The sequence below is a fragment of the Dufourea novaeangliae genome, unplaced genomic scaffold (assembly GCF_001272555.1).
Source record: "Dufourea novaeangliae isolate 0120121106 unplaced genomic scaffold, ASM127255v1 scaffold172, whole genome shotgun sequence".
Taxonomy (NCBI): Eukaryota; Metazoa; Arthropoda; class Insecta; order Hymenoptera; family Halictidae; genus Dufourea; species Dufourea novaeangliae.
In genome coordinates, this window is record NW_015374058.1 from 3,160,233 (window position 1) to 3,178,350 (window position 18,118).

The 18,118-nt window shown below is 38.7% G+C and overlaps 2 protein-coding genes across 2 annotated transcripts in view; one reads left to right on the top strand and one right to left on the bottom strand.

The window, feature by feature from the left end:
• The window catches only part of LOC107190139 (serine/threonine-protein kinase S6KL), a 72,746-nt gene extending 63,247 nt beyond the window's left edge, over window positions 1–9,499 (top strand). Inside the window, exons 9-10 of the mRNA XM_015578892.1 lie at window positions 7,340–7,564; window positions 8,994–9,499. Coding sequence (XP_015434378.1) covers window positions 7,340–7,564; window positions 8,994–9,113 — 345 coding nt within the window. The 3' untranslated portion in view covers window positions 9,114–9,499. The remainder of the gene's footprint in view (window positions 1–7,339; window positions 7,565–8,993) is intronic.
• An 8,079-nt stretch (window positions 9,500–17,578) lies between these two features.
• Window positions 17,579–18,118, bottom strand: part of LOC107190034 (phosphatase and actin regulator 4-like) — a 70,084-nt gene continuing 69,544 nt past the window's right edge. The window contains exon 10 of the mRNA XM_015578750.1: window positions 17,579–17,864. Coding sequence (XP_015434236.1) covers window positions 17,579–17,864 — 286 coding nt within the window. The remainder of the gene's footprint in view (window positions 17,865–18,118) is intronic.

The following is an 18,118-nucleotide window of genomic DNA, read 5'->3' on the forward strand; positions in this document are numbered from 1 at the left end:
TATATTAGGACATCTGCGCCGTATGAAGAAAATTTGACGTTTCATAAAAATAATATATCTTAGGCCACTTTTATTAGTTTATACTAGTATAAGAATTGTTCATCGAGCTTTAATATCCCCTAAACAATATTTATTTCAGACTTTCAGAAATTTCGTAATCCTTTTAACATTTACTGCATATTCGATAATTATCCTAAAACTTATGGCCAGCAGTATATTGCTGTACTTAATATTTGGACGCTTACTGGGATTTGATCACGAGCTTATTATCATCGTTACAGTGTGAATATGAGAGCCCCCAGGTCAAAAATGGATATCCCGTAATCTTACCCTCTTCTCCATCCACGTTTCGTTTTCTTTGGACCAGTTGATCGAAAAGTCTTCGACACGACACAGTCCTGGCAAGGACTGTATTCACGCCTATGACGGACTTGTAATCATCAGCCTCTATTTGCAGTTTCTGTCGCGAGAAAATCGACATCCTGCCAGGAATAGAACCGGCCACCTGGTCGATGCACCTCTTCAAGAAACGAGTCACCACACCGCAATAATGATCGTTTGCTCGCCTTTATCCCCCTCGAGTTTCTGATTCGTAAATTTTTCAATTCTCTCGAACGAGGGATCGAGCTCGTCTGGCAAAATCATATCAACCAAGTCGAATGGGATCTATAATATGCGTTCGATCGATCGTCGAATGTAAATTATTCAAGACAGTGGTTAATTTGTTGCATTCACTTCTCACTCCTTGAATTAAGGTTTTTAGCTTTAATTACGAGATATAACTATACGTGTTCTTGACATCGTTTGACCAAACCGGTTTTGTAATATTCATTCGAGAAGAAGTTCTATCGCGTCTTGGAATATCTCGGAATTCTTTTTTTTTCGTGATTTACCCTTTATGTCGCTGGTTGAATTTTAATTGTCCTCTTTATGTATTTGAATTAGGAGTCGGTTATTATAGTTTTGGGAGGATATATTGCGTTCGCTTTGAGCCTTCATATTTTTTTCACAAATGACTACTTTTGAAGGACGTTTTATTTATTATCGGAATTACTACAGCATTTATTCACGTTTTAAATGTAAACTATAGTTTTGCAGACGTAAATGTCAAGATTCGAGTCATGAGTTGTATTAATCTAAAGACACATTCTTCACCGAAATTAAAGTTAGAAAGTGCAAAAGCCCCACCGTTAAATGTGTAGTCTAATGATTAATAAAAAATCATTTTTGTCACGAAATTAAATTTTTAAGTAATGTATATTAATACTTTTCCCATAGATCATACATTTTCTATGAAGCTTATATAAACCAAAAAAAGACATAAAAACTACAAAAGAATGAAATAGAAAATTTTCGAATCTAAGTTTTAGTCCCAAAATTGTTAGTTTTTTTTATGTAAAAGAAAGTTTATTCCTCAGAGACCTAACAGAGGATGTGTAAAAAATTGCAACATAGAAAATGGTTTTCATTACTATTAAATCAAAGTTTTGGTTCTGGATGCGTAATGATGTGTTTTTCTCGATTAATTTCGAATGAAGGAGATTCGTCGTCTGATAGTATTGTTGTCCCGAGGTCTTTCTGTTACTTGGTCCGTTGATCAGCAGTTGGTCGATGGCTAATGGTAATGGAAATGAATGAGAGAAAGATCGTATGCGCGAAAATACGAGATCATTACGATTGCAGACATACGACACGTGCTCAGTCTATCTTCGGGTTTCCTCTTTGTTTCGTGACATCCGCTCGTCGCGTATTCGATGCATCGTTACGCATCGCAAAATGGTTAATGCTAGAAATCAACGTGTATCGATTCACATTTAATTAACCGAGTCATTACTAATGATACTGGCACCGTTCTGAAATAATAATAATTTCAGCCTCGCCTCTTGGAATTATAAATCTTCTAAAAATAAGTGAAATGTTATTAATACTGGAATTACAATGAATAATATAATACACCAAACAATGAGACATTTTAAATTCTTTCTGGAAATTCTTCTGATATCATCAAATCTTACAATTTTCATTAGGAACTTTTTGCATAAATCACCCAATTTTCAAATAATTAATCGCAACTTCACCTACAAAAGTCGTTCAAATTGCGACAAATCGCCGAATCCGGCAACACTGCTCGCGGTTTTCAGGCATTTCAAACCGCGAAATTTCTCACGGTAAACCCAAGTCTGTCTGTGAAAATGCCATCTTTTCCACGGCGCGCTCGTTACGGAAGCAGCCGAGTGGAAAACGCCAAGGGAGGGCTCGTGAGGACAAAGGGACCCATGGTGATCTTGTACACGGTATTTTACGCGATGCCCGCCATAAACGGGGTCGTATTTAATTCCGCAGGAAACACTATCGACGAAGAGTCGCGCGATTATGGCGGCGCTAATGAACGAACCCGAGTAGGCTTCGCGCGCAAGAAACTTGCGTAGGTAATACCTATTATTTTTGCGCTCGCAGTCCAGAAATCTCGCGTTTCCTCCGCGCGTAGGAAAGTGTTTTTTTTTACCATTGTTCAAGGCGCGTTAAGGAATCGCGTTCCATCTTTATTTTCCTACGTTCATTTTTTCTCGTTCCGTTTCGTATTTTCAATTGTTACAGGTGTCTTCGTTCGCAGGATGAATGGATTTATGAACGTACAAAATTATGTAAATGGTCTTTAATTACGTTCGTTTTTACGATGTTTAAGTAATTGCTTGTTTAATTGGCTCGAGGATTTTCCGAGTACATACTTGTTCTAAGGATGCATTGAGTTATTGTTGAAGTGTTCTTTGAATACCCATTCGTCTTCGTGTAGTTGCTTTCAAGATGATATGTGATGTTATACGAATATCAATTTATCTTAAAGACTACGCATCCAACTGAATTCATATTTTCTTGTAATTAATTGCTTAAAGACGTCTAAATCCAATAGGACGTAATGCATTTTTTTTTTAAATATCAGATCATGCGTTCTAGCCATCGAAATCTCCAAACCGCCACTACTTCCACCTGACAAAACAATTTTTCCCGATTCTCTGGTCTCCTTAATATCAACCATAAACTACCAACGAATAAAAAAAATAATAATTACTCTCGAATAAAGCCTGCATCACTCAGAAAATGGATATGTAAATTCAAAGGTAGATTCTATTTTCATAAAACCAGGATGAATCTTATCCTCCACTCTGGAAGGATCTTCAGCGTCTCGAACGTCGTCGTCGAGACGAGACCCAAATGCCTTCATCGCGTCTAAGTTCGAGCGATCCTGGACCTGTGTTGGTGGAAAAGGTTAAAAGAGAGAGATGAGAGGCCCACGGTGCTAATGAACGTAACCGAGCCGTTGAATTCATCCGAAGCTTCGGTTTGCTCAGCAATTAGCTGGCCTAGCAAAGAGGAATTCACGGACGGCTGGTTTGTGTTTCTAGACCAACAGTACGCTTCAACGTTCGCGAAAAATGTCGTTTCGAGAACCGCCTTGACGGGTGCAACGGCCGATAATTTTTTCTTCTTCTCGAGATGCCTTCGAAGAAGACGAATACCGAAGTGGACGTGAAGATACTCGGACTTCACGGAAGTAACGATCGTCGCAAGGATTTTCTTCATTTACATTGATGGAACGCGATGACTCGTCGCTTTATGCATTCTTTTTTTTTTTCTTCATACTTCCGGTATTTTTGTAAGGTTCTGAAGCTGTTCGGAGGTTTCATTTGTAACACACAATTCATTTCTAAAACTAAAAATGTCATTAACCTTTATGGATTTTTCTATTGTATCGCTTTTCGACACTTACATATGCCAGAAGCTTATAAAATTCGTTATATATTAATTATTTTCATAGATCCATCTATAACAGCGTGAATTTGCATAAATATCTCATGATCTACATTATTCGTTGATTTCATATTTCGAATCAGTTCTCAGTTGTTGCATTTTGTGAAGTAGATCGATATCTTTCTATCCGATATTTTGATCCAGAGTATACACTCAATAGATGATCTAGGCTGTAATTTAATCCTCTCTATTTATCAAGGTACTGTTACCGAAGAGATGCGAGATCATCGGCCTGTAAATCGCAATGGTCCTCCGAGGACAGGTCAATCGAGGGAGAACCGTTTCTTCATCTTTCGAATCGTTCGGTGGATCTATGCAAGACAGACTCGCCGCTAAAAACCGCCTCATCCATCCACGATCACGTAATGATCGTTGTATACCGTTATTCTCGGTCAAGGTTCCCGACGAGATCGAATTGAAATATCTTGTCTGCCGCAGCAAACGATCTTATATATCTTTCCTTGCCTCTTCTCTCACTCTTTCTCGAATTAGGAACTCTCATGGTGGTGATTATCGATGGGGTTCTCAAGGCTGCTAATTACAGACTCTATTTCTGGGAATAAACGATCGAGAAATTGCGATGCAAATTTGTTAGAGGAAGATTTCGACGTTATGCGTTAATTACGGGGTTTAATGACCTTGATAAACCTTGCCTACGTATAATTGCATGTGTTTCACGAATATTCCACTTTTTAGGTATGAAGAATTATATTAACACATACATGACAATCAATCGATTGCTACATTTCCATATATTTCTGGACTTTTCGTATTCAAGGTCACATAAACGTGATGGCTATCCTAGACCATTCGGTTGGTCTTGACCTAAATTACGATAAAAACATGTGGTCCCTTTGAAAAAAATATCGATCACCTTGAATTCTCTAAAACAATGACCTTGAGAAGAGTTTGTTGTTCATCACAATATTTTCCCTTTCCAAGCAAATGTCTTCCCCTCACATTTTTTCCTATCATTAAAAACAACTGAGTTATTTAAAGTGCTCAAGTTAGGTGGGATCTTGTATATTTATATTTCACCTACTAATATATGGAAATCCTCCCAAGAGCGTATGGCTTTTAGTGTCAAGGCTGCCTTTGTCTGATTTCAGTCGAGATGTTGGTTAACCGTTTGAGGGGTACTGGTACATATGTGTACGTTTATTTTATTTATTTATTTACTTTAAAGTGTTCGTATTAACAATAGATTTATTAGCGACCACATATCTAGATCAAGTAGTTAAACAACATTTTACAGTTTGGATAAGACTAGTATCCACTTATAAACAGTCAAATTGGCCAATAGCTTTGAAAAGCTACATCACATTTTTAACGCTCTGGTTGTCGTTTGAGTTCATTTTCAAGTGTTTTTTGATTCAATATCGGTTCCTTTCTGTCGAAAGTCCAGGGGTTTTTTCTTTAATTCCAGAAAATACAGTGAACATTATTGTGACTAAATACTGACTAGAAAATTCCCCAACAAAAAAGGATACCCTACTAATACTGATTTGTTGTAAATCAAAAAAAATTTCTTTAAAGTATACATGTACTTCAGTAGTTAATACACATTATTATTAAATTACGTGTTCAGATCCTTCAATTTTACGATAAAATATGTAAGATGCAGAATATTGTCACTAGTACTGATTCAATAGTTAGGGTACTCCTGCGCCAGCAGAGATTTCCAACGCAACGGAAACACGAGAAATATCGTCGAGACGAATCGTCTAGAGAATGAGATAAAGAAATCCTCGTTGCGTCGGTGGAAACAATCGCCGCGAGGTCGTGGCACATGCTCGAGAGAGATACGAACGGAGCGAATAGGTTGAGGGTCGCGAGTGGCCGTTGACCCCAGGTACACATATACCTCTACCTGCCCGCGCGTACACCTGAGCGGCGAGTGTAGCCTACGACCACCTAGAACAGACTAGAATCCACATTGGTAATAGCTTCTCTAGTCTGCCGACCTTCCACTCGTAAAAACAAATATTTATGGACAGCACACCGCCGCCGCCGCCGGTGAAAGAACCGCGTCGCCGTAGCCCTTCGGCTCGAGCGCAGGCCACGGGGATTGTTAATTGCTCGCTGAACACCGGCGTTCATTTTCGCTCGGCGAAAGTACACAACTCGCAGAAAGAGATCTCTTAACCCCTGTCGTTTTTTGTTTCCTTTGACGCCGGTCACATATGCAATCGATGTGCGCTAACTTATTCGCGGCCGTTGACGTACTCTGACAAGCAAACTCGGTTTCCGCTAGGGGAAAAAGTGGCGTAGAAGAAAAGTCTTCTACCACTTGGTAAATTCATTCCAGGTAGTGAAATAAATGTTAAATCGAATATTAATTTCGTATACATCTCAGTAATTTTAAATACCAAGTGGTAGGAGCATGACAGAAGGCCCTTTCTTCTATGTCATTTTTTCCCCTAGTGGAAGCCGAGTTTGCTCCTAAGTGTACAGTGATTCCTCGATGAATGCGACACGAGCATCGGCGTTATTCCCATCACTGGAGGAGTCCCCCTGTGAAACCAATCAAAACAGAGTGTATAGAAAAAATAAATTTATGAAGGGCTGAAAATCTTTCCGCCTCTGCAGTGGACCCGAGTACGTCGCATTCATCGAGATATTACTGTATATAGAGAGTCTAACAAAAATGTTGGGGGACCCGGAAATGGGAGACCTGTAAAGTGATTTGAAACAAATTTTTCTGTAGCAAAAATGTTATCTGAGGCGTTGTTAACGACATATTAACGAAAAAACCCCGACCAATCAGAGCGCGTGTCTGCCAGCGTAGCCAACGTTACCGCGGGAACTCGACCGGCAGATTCGCGCTCTGTAAAGTATTCGCGCACCCTTTAAAACAGAACAACTTTTTTTTAAATTGGACCAAACGACTTCCAGTCTTCAGTTTGTTTGCGAAGTTAGAAGGATTAGCTTATGAATTGATGTGTCAAAAAAAATTTGAAAAAGTTCTCAGTGAGAACTCTAAAAGAATAACGTAACAATTCCTACGTTAACCCTGACTTAAGGGTAAATTAATAGATTTCTTATCGATAACCACTTACATTCAACAGTCTATTAATAGACTACCGGTCATTAAGCTATTAAGAAGAACCTTGACTATTACCAAGAACTTCAAAAAAGCCCCTCGACACTCGTCTGGACTCACCTTCTGCATTTCAACCAGTAAAGAAATAAACATACTTCGCGTCCCAGTCGATAAAGGACATTTCTCAGAAATCCAATACAATTAACAATTACGACCGGTTGATTCACCGATAATGGTCGTTTAGCCGTCTCGGCATTGAGCCGGTCAGATAATTTAATCGACGTATGTAAAATTACTTCGCGTCTTCCAGAGTGGAAGCCTTGAGTTAGTCCTCATTTTGCTCATCGTCGCGTATTCTTTCTCTCTCGTCGATCATCGATCCCCGTGTTCCCGCATGATCGTACTTTTACCGTGAATTGATTACCGATCGACGGCCTCATCGAAACCGGCCGTTTCTCATCGGTTACGTCATCCGGTCGGTTGCAGTATCCAGCCGGTGCGTCCAGCGAACTTCTGCCAGAGGACAGGGGAACCGATTATGCTCCACCTGGAACACTTCCGCCGAACGCGGAAACGATCTCCGCGGCGTCGAAGGATCTACTGAAACGATTATTGCAACCGGACCCGCGGCTGAGGTTGAGGTCTCTGCTGAGTCTGCAGAGGATTGCCTTCTACATGGGCTACGATCTACAGAGCTTCATGATGAAGAAGGTAAGTCTTTGCCAGATGTTGGATCTATTAGATATTTATTATTCGGATCGTTTATCAGGTCATTACATAAATAACGTACCTCCTACTGAATTTAAATTTAGTAAGAGGTTCAGAGAGATGTTGAATCGATTGGAAAATTCTTAAACTTTTTATCGGGTCATTCCAGAAACATCGTATTTCCTACTCTTAAATTCAATGAGGGCATCAAAATAGTAAGTGTATTGATAGGTAATCCACGATTTCTGCTTAATACCGTTCTAGACTGTGGGTATTTATACAAATATGTATAAATTCTTATGGACTGGTTTATGGAGATTGGGATCCAAGAAGAATATGTCTCATTATTAAAGGTTTTGTATGATTCTAAGTAAAATTCTGATTAATTTTTATTATATATCGTACACTACTGATTTTCAGATAATCGGGCGTACTATAAATGCATAAAATCCGCAGTCTACTGATAATATACTTTAAATTCGTAACATCTTTCCGTTCTTTTCTTCGCGAAATATGGCGGCGAGCCTCGAAAAAGAAGAGCAAATATGTATTAATAAAATGACATAGGCTTTTGATTACCAACAAAATTAATATTGAATCTGACAGAAAGTGTATTACTTATTGGTACATCTACTAATAATTTATCAATTGTGTGACATATTTTACTGTTTAGTTTTCAGTAACCCTTGGGGTGAATGTAGGGATCTGTGATATGACATTGTTCATTGATCGGATAGATTTTCTTGAGGTGCATTTTTAAAATTTTTTAAAAATTTTTACTTTATATTGGATTGCCAATAGATAATCAATTCTGTAACATACGATTTTTCAGGGAGGTAAAATAATTGTTAGGAAACAATATTTTTACAATACTTCGACTACGCATAGTATAATGATTAGACCGTGGATTTTATGATCGTTATGACATACATATGCAATTGCGCGTGACAAACTGAAATAATACTTTTTCACTGCAGTACAGCTTGTAAATTAAAAACCTATTCAGTTCGTGAAAAAATATTATTACTGAACGTTGCAAAATAATATATAATAAGAAATGGTAATCTAGTATTAATTTACTTTAATAGAATTTTAATTTTATGCTTACCTTATTCACGCCTTTAACAGAGATTATAAACTCTTTTTTGATCACTATACATATTTATCTATAAAAATGTGGATTCACGAGACATCCACTTTCCAATAACAAGTAACACATACTTGTCGAAGTCATCATGTTAAATTCTGACATTAATTGTATACTCGATAGTAATATTAAAAATTTCTAAAATATTTCCTAAAAATTGAATATTTCTAAAATGTCATCTAAAAATTAAACAGCTTTAAAAAGTTTTCTAATCATTCAAAATTTCTAAACAAATTTCTAATGACAGAAGTTAAGATATAAGCTTTCATTACAATTTTATCCAAGGAATCGCCATTTCGATTGCTTGGACGGAAGGTCCGGACTCATCAGGAACGAATGATCAAGGAGTTCTCCAACTTCGACTCCTCCTTAGGAGGCAGTATCTCTCGAGCTGACGATCGATGATCATTACTCTTTCGATTTCGCTAGTTCGGCTTGTGTGGAAACAATCTTGACTGATGCAACGACTGAATATCGTTTGAAATCGTTCTCACAGCTATTTTTGTAACTCTGTTGCTTATTGAGCAACGTCGACGCCATCCAATAGTTTACACGAGAGGAATTTCGCGTATTTTGCATAAGATTCAAAATTCTGATTTTTATATGTCTTTAGATTTTCTATTACGCTCTTCTCAAGCTGTTCTTAGCTTCCATCAGAAATGTTGCCAATGTCAGCGGCTTTAAATGTGAAAGACGAGTCGAGCTTTTGTACCGCAAAATGTGAGGGCAGCTGTTGTGTGCATTACGAAAGCGATTCTCTGAAATGTATTCTGTTACAAATAAAGATGTATCCTGAGCATTCAAAGTGGTTGTTATAAATGATTTTTTCCTTCTCAGAATAACATGGTTTAATGGTATGATAATTATTCTGTTAAGTGAGATTAGGATTAGCATTTTATGTCTATCTTATAAAAATTCCATATTGTCCTCGTTTGAAGTTTTTGATTTTCTCTATACATACAAGGATATTTCATTTATCTTGAACAACCATAAAATATTTATAGAAAGAATTCTGAATATTTACAGGGAGAACGTTCTTTTTTTTTAATAGGTAATACTGGTAGACAGGGTGTGATTCATTGCCAAAAAGTTTGTTGGAAATATACAATAAAAGTTTTTTGATGAGATTCTGTTTCTGAGAAAATCAATTTTACAAGTTTATGGAGTATATCGTACGTGTCCTTCATTTCAAAATATTAATGTTAATATATAAAGATGCTGTTTATCCTGGTTATTATAAAAATGTATAAAGAAGAATATTATTATCAATATATATGCAGGGTGTTTCGGAAATGATGAGGCAACCCGAAAAGATGTGATTCTACATGCAAAAGTAAGTGAAAAATGTAGAATCACATCTCACTAATCGTAAATAAGAAATTTGTAAGTTTGTATTTTGTTACGGGGTTTGGTGGTTCTAACGTTAATCCGTCTGTGAAGACGATCGATGAATAAACGATTGAAAAATGCACCGGGTACGGCCGTGTGGAATTCTCAGTTTACAAAAGTTTTAATTTCTTTAAGAATAGTTAACAGTATTTTTTGTTACAGTATTTCATCGATAATACAATAAATTGCGATAAATCGTAGTGCGTACAAACTAACAACAAAAAAAAGTAGGAGAACAGAAAATAGAACGGATCTGGATCGAAAAAACGCAACGCCATTGTTTTTTTTTTCCGGTTTCAATATCTCTTTTCTTTTTCGTTCCTCTCGCGTGTCTTTCTCTCACGTCTCGAAAGTCAACACGTGTTTGTCGAACGTTTCACTCGTTCGTTCGTTCGCCTATCGCGTTTCTCCGTCGCGGATCGGTTCTCGCCTCTCCTCGTCTATTTCGTTTTTTCGTCTTCGCGCGCGTCTCAATTTCTTTCTCCTTTTTCTCCTCCACGATTTTTCACCTCCCTCGCTCTCTCGCTCGGATCGGCGTGCTCCGTACGCCGGAGCGCGCGTACGCGATCGAAGTTTACTTTTTTTTTTTCTTTATGGTATAATAATAATCATATATATACATTATTATTCTTACACTTAAGAGGGTTCCTCGATTCTCGATAATATAATACAACGCACTCTCCTCGAAGTTTCGTAACCGAGCGACGCGTCGGCGAGCGATCGCTGCTGCTGGATCCCCTCCGATCGATCGAAGCAATACGGATAACACCGATCCGGTGTGGATCGTGCAATACCAAGAAAATTTCCGTGTTACATTTGTGCGAATATTTCCCAAGAATAATAACAATAAATAGAGTCTCCTCGAGCGGTCGAGGCTCGATCGCGGTCGTATATTATTCCCAAAAAATATGGCCACCAGTCTGGATTGTCATGATCGTTAAAACAAGAAAAAAAACAGAGTTCTTCAATAAATATACAAAATAGAATTAACGAGAAACAAAGCGTAAAGAACATACGCTCACGAATCGGTATATCACGTGTACCAGTAAGTAATTTACTATACATAGTTGCAATACATTTTAGATTCAAACTTCTGTGCAATCAAAATGGCGGACGATGACGGGAACAAAATAGGTTAGGTATATGAATTCTTTCGAAAAGAATACACAGAGTTTCACGAAAGAACAGTGAACTACTTATCGGTGCACTTAATATTACGATATCGTTCGTAGTTCCTCGACGAGTATATAAAACAGAATTAACGAGAAACACACGAGTAAAAAGAAAATAACGCGCGTTCGATGCCAGCGATCGTCCGCGAACCACGTCCGCGTTTCCTAAATTCGCCGTTCGAGTTTCCCCAGCGCGTCGACGAACATTACAAGCTCGGATACACGACCCATCGTCGGCTGGGGGTGTGTGCTTCGATTTCGTTTACAAAACAGAACGAAAGTTCGTTATTTACGTTTAATTCACTGCTACCGCCCCGCGACTCGCGGAGCTGTTTTGGTAAAAATCGGTCGGGCCGGCCGGCAGCCAGCCGATCTCGCGAGTTTCTCTGTTCCTTGCCACGTTTACTTCTTTTATTTTGTAAATCGCGAAGAGTCGTCGATACCTTTGTGGTACCGTTTTGATCCTCGCGATGAACACACGTTCGAGCTAGGAAAATCGTGAGATCGCTGGCCGAATGACGCGAAAAGCCCGTTCGCGTAGCGACCACCAGCTGCTTTTCTGTTAGTGACAAATTCATCCACTAACTCGCGGCTCTTGGCCGCTTTTAATCGACGTACTGTCTCACCCCTTTCCGCTCTCTTAAATTACAAGTTACCTTATTGTTGTTATGTCGTTATTGTTTATAATACCGCTATCGTAAGATTATTATGATACAAGTAGAATCGTCCGTTTTGCACGGCTAGCGACAATTTTTCTTTATACAGCCTGACTTTTGTTGCTTAGGTGTCGACACCTGGCCACTCTCGTTCTCACGCGTTCCGCGAATCTATCCATCGATTTCATCGAGTATCTTTCTTTTTTCTTTTTTTTTTGAATTGTGAAATATATTCCGTGACTCGTACGATTGTTCGTGAACTCGGTTGTAAATAGATTGGATAAATATACAATTCAATCGGTGAAAGCTCTGGCACAAAGGAAATAAATTCCACTCAGTTCCAATTCGTCTAGATTAAACATCTATTTAATCGTGGGAGTCTTTCAAATGTAAATTTGGATACATTCGATTCATTCGTAATTAATCATTGTATTTCTTCGGAAGAAACGGTCTAATTTATCCGGGACCAATTAGCAAATATACGAAAACAGTTCGTTAATAACAATAGAGAATGTGTAATACATTGATTTAGTTATATATACCCTGAAGAACGAAATTTGAAAATGATGCATGCCAATTATTTATGACTCAATCTAATACTCTTGTCCTTTATTAAATGGATCACAAGTAACTCTCTATTATTCGAACATTTTTCTTAGTTCATTTAAATTATCAATTAAATTTCATTGCATAAATACACACGTCCATATAGAAAAACGTGGAATTGTTTAATTAAATTGAAGTCAACAATTTTTAGTTTATACGAAAGTTTATATGACGCTGTGAATCCGACGACGCGTTCTTATCAGACATTGAAATTACCAGGGTGAGGCTAAAAATCTTTCCACGATACTATTACCAATCTATCCACTTGCAAATGCTTCACATTCTACTAAATTATTCTAAAAATTGGCAAAGGTACAATTCTTCTTCCGAACCCTAGCTGACCACCTGTCACGACACAAGAAAATCTTCAACGTCGCCAGGCGTACAGCGCCAATCAATATTGACTACCACCTCCATTATTTCATTATAAATAGACTGTAGACTTTATAAATTTATAATACACACGTCTGTCTAAAACAGAGTATAATAAAAAATTTCATGAAGTGTACCGAGACTTTTACTTCATTTGGAACCTAATGAAACCTTTAATGGAGTAAACAAACGTCTGTAACTTATTCCACAGAAATGAATATTAGTATAAATACCTACAGTCTAATTATAATGCTTCATTGTTTACTGGAAAAGAACTTCTTCGACGTGAAATTTCGCGGACCGAGTCCACTGAGCCGGCACAATTGGAAAAAAAAATTACGAGGACAGAGCAAATCGAAACTGCACGAGGTTAATTCGATTAGATCATAATGACAGGAAATTTTATTAGATCCTATTCTCACGGCGAGATATCTATGGTATTAGCATTTCCTCGACAAAATACATTTTCGATTTACTCGAAGCGCGATACCCCGTCCTCGTGCCGAGCGATCCACAGACGCAGCGTCGGCCATTGTTATCATCGTCACACTACCCATAATTGTATCGCACTTTTTTCTCTCTCTCTCTCTCTCACACGCACACACAATTCGCGCATCTCAGCTATACCGTCGTGGCGAAAATATCCAACAACAATTGTTATCTGGTTCGCGCGTGTCTCTCTCCTACATCATCGTCCTCACTTGTTTCTTTCAATTTGTACACAAAATACCAACTATCTGTGCTGGAAAACGCACATACTGCTTGTACGCCTCGATATAATAATATATATATTATATATATATATATACACATATATATGTGGAGTGGTCAAGTAGGAATTGCGTCGCGTTATTGCATCATATAGGTGTCCGAATCTAGAACTGCGTGCGAGGAACGTGTGGTGTGCGCGTATGCGTGAGAACAAACGAAGATCGAACCGTCCGACGTACATATTCGCATTCATTAAAGTATATTTTTATTGTTTTCGTTATTACACTAAATCTCGTCTATTTGATACCTGCCAATCCTACATATACATATATATGTATATATATATATGTATATATATATTATATATCTATGTATATATGTATAATATTTATATATGTATACGATGTGTCGCGTTTTTCTTCTTCTTGTGTTAGGGCGCCAGTTTTGTTTCTTTTACCTAGGATTCAATATTTATAAGTACTCCCCTTCGTTCTGCCATGCGTAATATCGTAGCGTGTAGCGTGGATCACTATTGCGGTGGTTTACAATTTTACGCCTATCGGCGTCAAGAAAAATATTTACAGTTTCCGTTCCGTTTTTTTTCCCCTCGAAATTTAGTCTAGTACATGTTACGTACGAGCGTGTGTGTGTGTACGACCCACGAGATGGGTGTCACGGTGCGACGAAAAAGAAGAAAAAGAACGAAAATTGAAAAAAGAATCAAGGAAACGAATAACAGAATGAAACATGAGAAAAATCCTAGAAAAATTCACCTGTGCGTGGGATTCCCCTCATTTTTTCCCGTCGCTGGTTTCGTTCTTTTTCTCTCGTTCGTCTCCCAATGCAATACGAAACACATTTCATTTTCGTCAATCTTCACGCAGATCTTTCTTCGGAAGGAATCAAAACACTCCCGGTGTACACTCACTCACACACAGCACACGACATAAAATACACTCGGAGAAAATGGATTACACACACTTTTCGTCGACTACACGGTAGCCATGGCGCCTCGACCAATGGGAACGAGAGAGAGACGCTTCAACACCCTAACCGTAAATTCCTCCCCGTATCACGCGCGTTCTCCCCTCTCGAAGGTCGTCGACTGTCTACCTGCGCGCCTCGAATACTTCCATGAACCGAATGAATTTCTACGCGTATGTTTCTTCTCATTTATTATCGTTTCCTGAAAATATCGAACAGCTGAGTTCACCGACGTGTTGCGGCGAAAGTATCGATCATCCGATTCTCTCACCTCATTGGACGATCGTTTTAAAGCTAGATTTTCTTCTACTTAAGAGAGTGGGGAAAATTGATATTGCGAGAAACAGCGCGACGATCGAATTTTCCGTCGAAAGAACAGGCTAAGTGACTTCGGGCTACTCTCGATATGGAAAATTCGTCCCCTCTGTGTATCGTCTTCTTGTCTTTCGTTTGCTTTTGCGCGCGACCGCTCGAAACAGAAGGCGTCGGCGATTCTGCATGCGGGTCGAAGTTACGGCGGTTGACAAACTTTTTGAAATTTTCAGGTTGTTGCATATAATTTGGCACGATTAGATTTTCACGTGTTAGACCGGGAAAAGTTCTATAGAAACTGGAATTAAAGAGAAATATATTTCATCTGCTAAGGGATTTGTTAAATTTGAACAAAGACAAAAAGTTCATTAACAACCTGAAATATTCCTCTTAATTTCATCGATCGATCGCCGATTTGTAAATTTCGCCTCTGCGTGCCAATGATTAGCCGGCTGATTGGTAACTCGCCTCGCGATCGTTTAATAACTTCCCTCCACGATCATCGAAACGAACGGGGTGGAGGTCACGTTGTAAACGATGACGATATAACAATTAATGATGAACCATTAAACGTGCGCGCTACGTATACTCCTGGACAGAGCGGTGTGTGTTGTGTGTGTGTGTGTGTAATTGCACCAAAGCATCGTGTTTCTTTCGTCTCTCGATCTTTCGCCGGTTAATCGAGCGTCTATTATTTTCCTTTTTTAAAATAGCCGATAAGCGTCAACTCCTCAAGGCAGCTCCGCAAAAGAGAGAGAAGGAGAGATGGATATAGAGTGATTACCTGGCAGTAAAGGAAACAAAGAATAGTATTCTTGTCGATTCGAACAAGATTGTCATTGACTCCGCGGCGGCGTGGTTCCCCTTAAAACGTTTCATTAATCGCAATCGACCGTTTGAACAGGCTTAACAAACTACACGTAACGGTTAACTTGAAACACGAACGACGACGGCGGGGTCGTCGTCGTTTTGAATTATTTAAAAAGTTGGCATAAAATCACGAGCGCCCGTGGAATTATCGTATAATCACATTACAGCCGGCAAATACCATTGAAGTTTCAGTTTCTTATTAGTTTTTCTTTGGATTCTCCGTTAAAAAAAAACGAGGTATCCGTTTTGTTCATATCGAAAGTATTTCTTCCGACCCTCCCCCCTTCCCCACATTAGAATCTCTATTAAACGTCAACATATAAAAATATTCGAACTAACGCATCTTTAATTAAAAAAAAAAAAAAAGAAAAGAAACGAAACTAAATCCAAACCTAAATCATCTACGATCGGGTTCCTCCCACGCATCTTTCGTTACATCATCCTCGAACGTGTGCGATGTGTCCACGCGATTGAATCCTCCTCTCTCGACTCTCTGAGTATTTCCCCAAGGTATTCACAAGACGTTATCACACGAACGGTAAAGAGTTAAAATTCGATAAATCGTTTACGTATACACACGACGATGCCAGGTGACTCTGAGTTGCCAGATTTGACTGTTTCCTGTCATCGATTTGGGAATGAATGTCAAGTTAGCGGGCTGTCTGCTTAGCATAGTCAAACAACGTGTGCATTGCGCGCTATGCGGGGATTAATGGCGACGTCTTAAGCACGTTTTACCAAAATAATTACGTAAATAAATAATTTCTCTATTATTATTTTGTTTGTTTTTCTTTTTAAATTTTATCAATATTGCATATATTTGAAGGAACCTTCTTTACATTTTTCAAATGTCTCACGTGCTTAAGACGTCGCTGCGGATTAGTACCATTAATTCCCGCATAGCCAGAAGTGCGCACATTGTTTGACTACGCGAGACAGACAATGCATCAACTAGACATTTTATCCAAGTCGATGACATAAAACAGTCAGATTGGCAATCCAGCAGGTGACACTGATGAGCTAGCTTTCCGATGGCGATAAAACGAGAGGGTGATTTACAAGCTAGAGGAAAGAGGCTCGTTCGCGCGCAGACATTTTCATTTCGTCCTCGATCGCGAAAGGTCTTTTTAGGTTCGATCTACGGTTATTATATCGATCTAACTAGCGCCACCCTTGAAACAGGTGCGCTGGGTCGATGATTATATCTCTACACGATAGGAATTCGCCTTAAAAGACTGGAAAACTGTCCGGCGATTCGCCGAGAACTAGAGGGAGACACGCAACATGCTACTTTCATCTTTAACGTACAAGAATGAGCGAAAGATCGTACAAAATGGAGTCTTGTTAAGCGACGCTTTTCTGTCTTTCTTCTATATTTTCGTTTTTTTTTTTTTTGGTTTCTTGATTCTCTCTCAGTCGTGATTCGCCGCGATTACATGCCGGAACGTTAGACTCTAATGATCTACAAGTGGCTCGAACTCTTTGAGAATCGTGCGGGATCTAGACCCTCGCTGCTACCGAACAGGCGATTGTTAAGTCGTTTCACGAGTCTTTGTGTCTTTTATGGTGCTTCTATTGTGTTTTTAACGTATACCATTGGAGAGTTTTGAAACTGTGAAATGTTTCCTGCTTTATGTTCAACCTTTGATCGCTGAAATAACCTCGAATAGGAAATATTTTTTGTAATTAACAACTAATGCGAAAAGATTTTTGCTTATCCACGGTTAGAACATTGGAAATATTTATTCCAGTAATTCTTATTCTTTCGTAAACAATAATTTAATCACTAACTGAATGTTTAAGAATAACTTAACCGATGTCTGTAACAAACCAACATACCCAGATAACCGTTTGCATGCAAGTTGGCAGCAGATTGACAGCAGATAGTGATGAAATCTGTCTGCAAATCCATAGCCATCTGTTTCCGCATTTGGCTTTGGTTTTGCAGGCAGAGCATGCCTGACAGAATCGCGAAGCAGATTTGTGACAGATTGTTTATAGCAGATCCTGCATCAACTCTGTAGCCATTCTGATTACAAAAGCTCATAACAGGCACTGGACAAAATCTGGCTGTGCAGGTTTGGCTGACTGGGTATCAATTCTACAATACAAAGAAGTCACAGATTAGTGGAACTATATCCTGAACATTCAATCACGTCCAAACACTCTAAGACCTCCAAAACCGACTTGATAAAGTGCTCGAAGATCCGCCATTGTCATGCTCAAAATCGATGAAAAATTTCAAAATACTTTTCAACACGTTCTCGCCTACCCGAAAACACGTCTACTTAATAATCCTTAAAAAAAATTCGTACGTGTATTTCTCGATTCACACGTT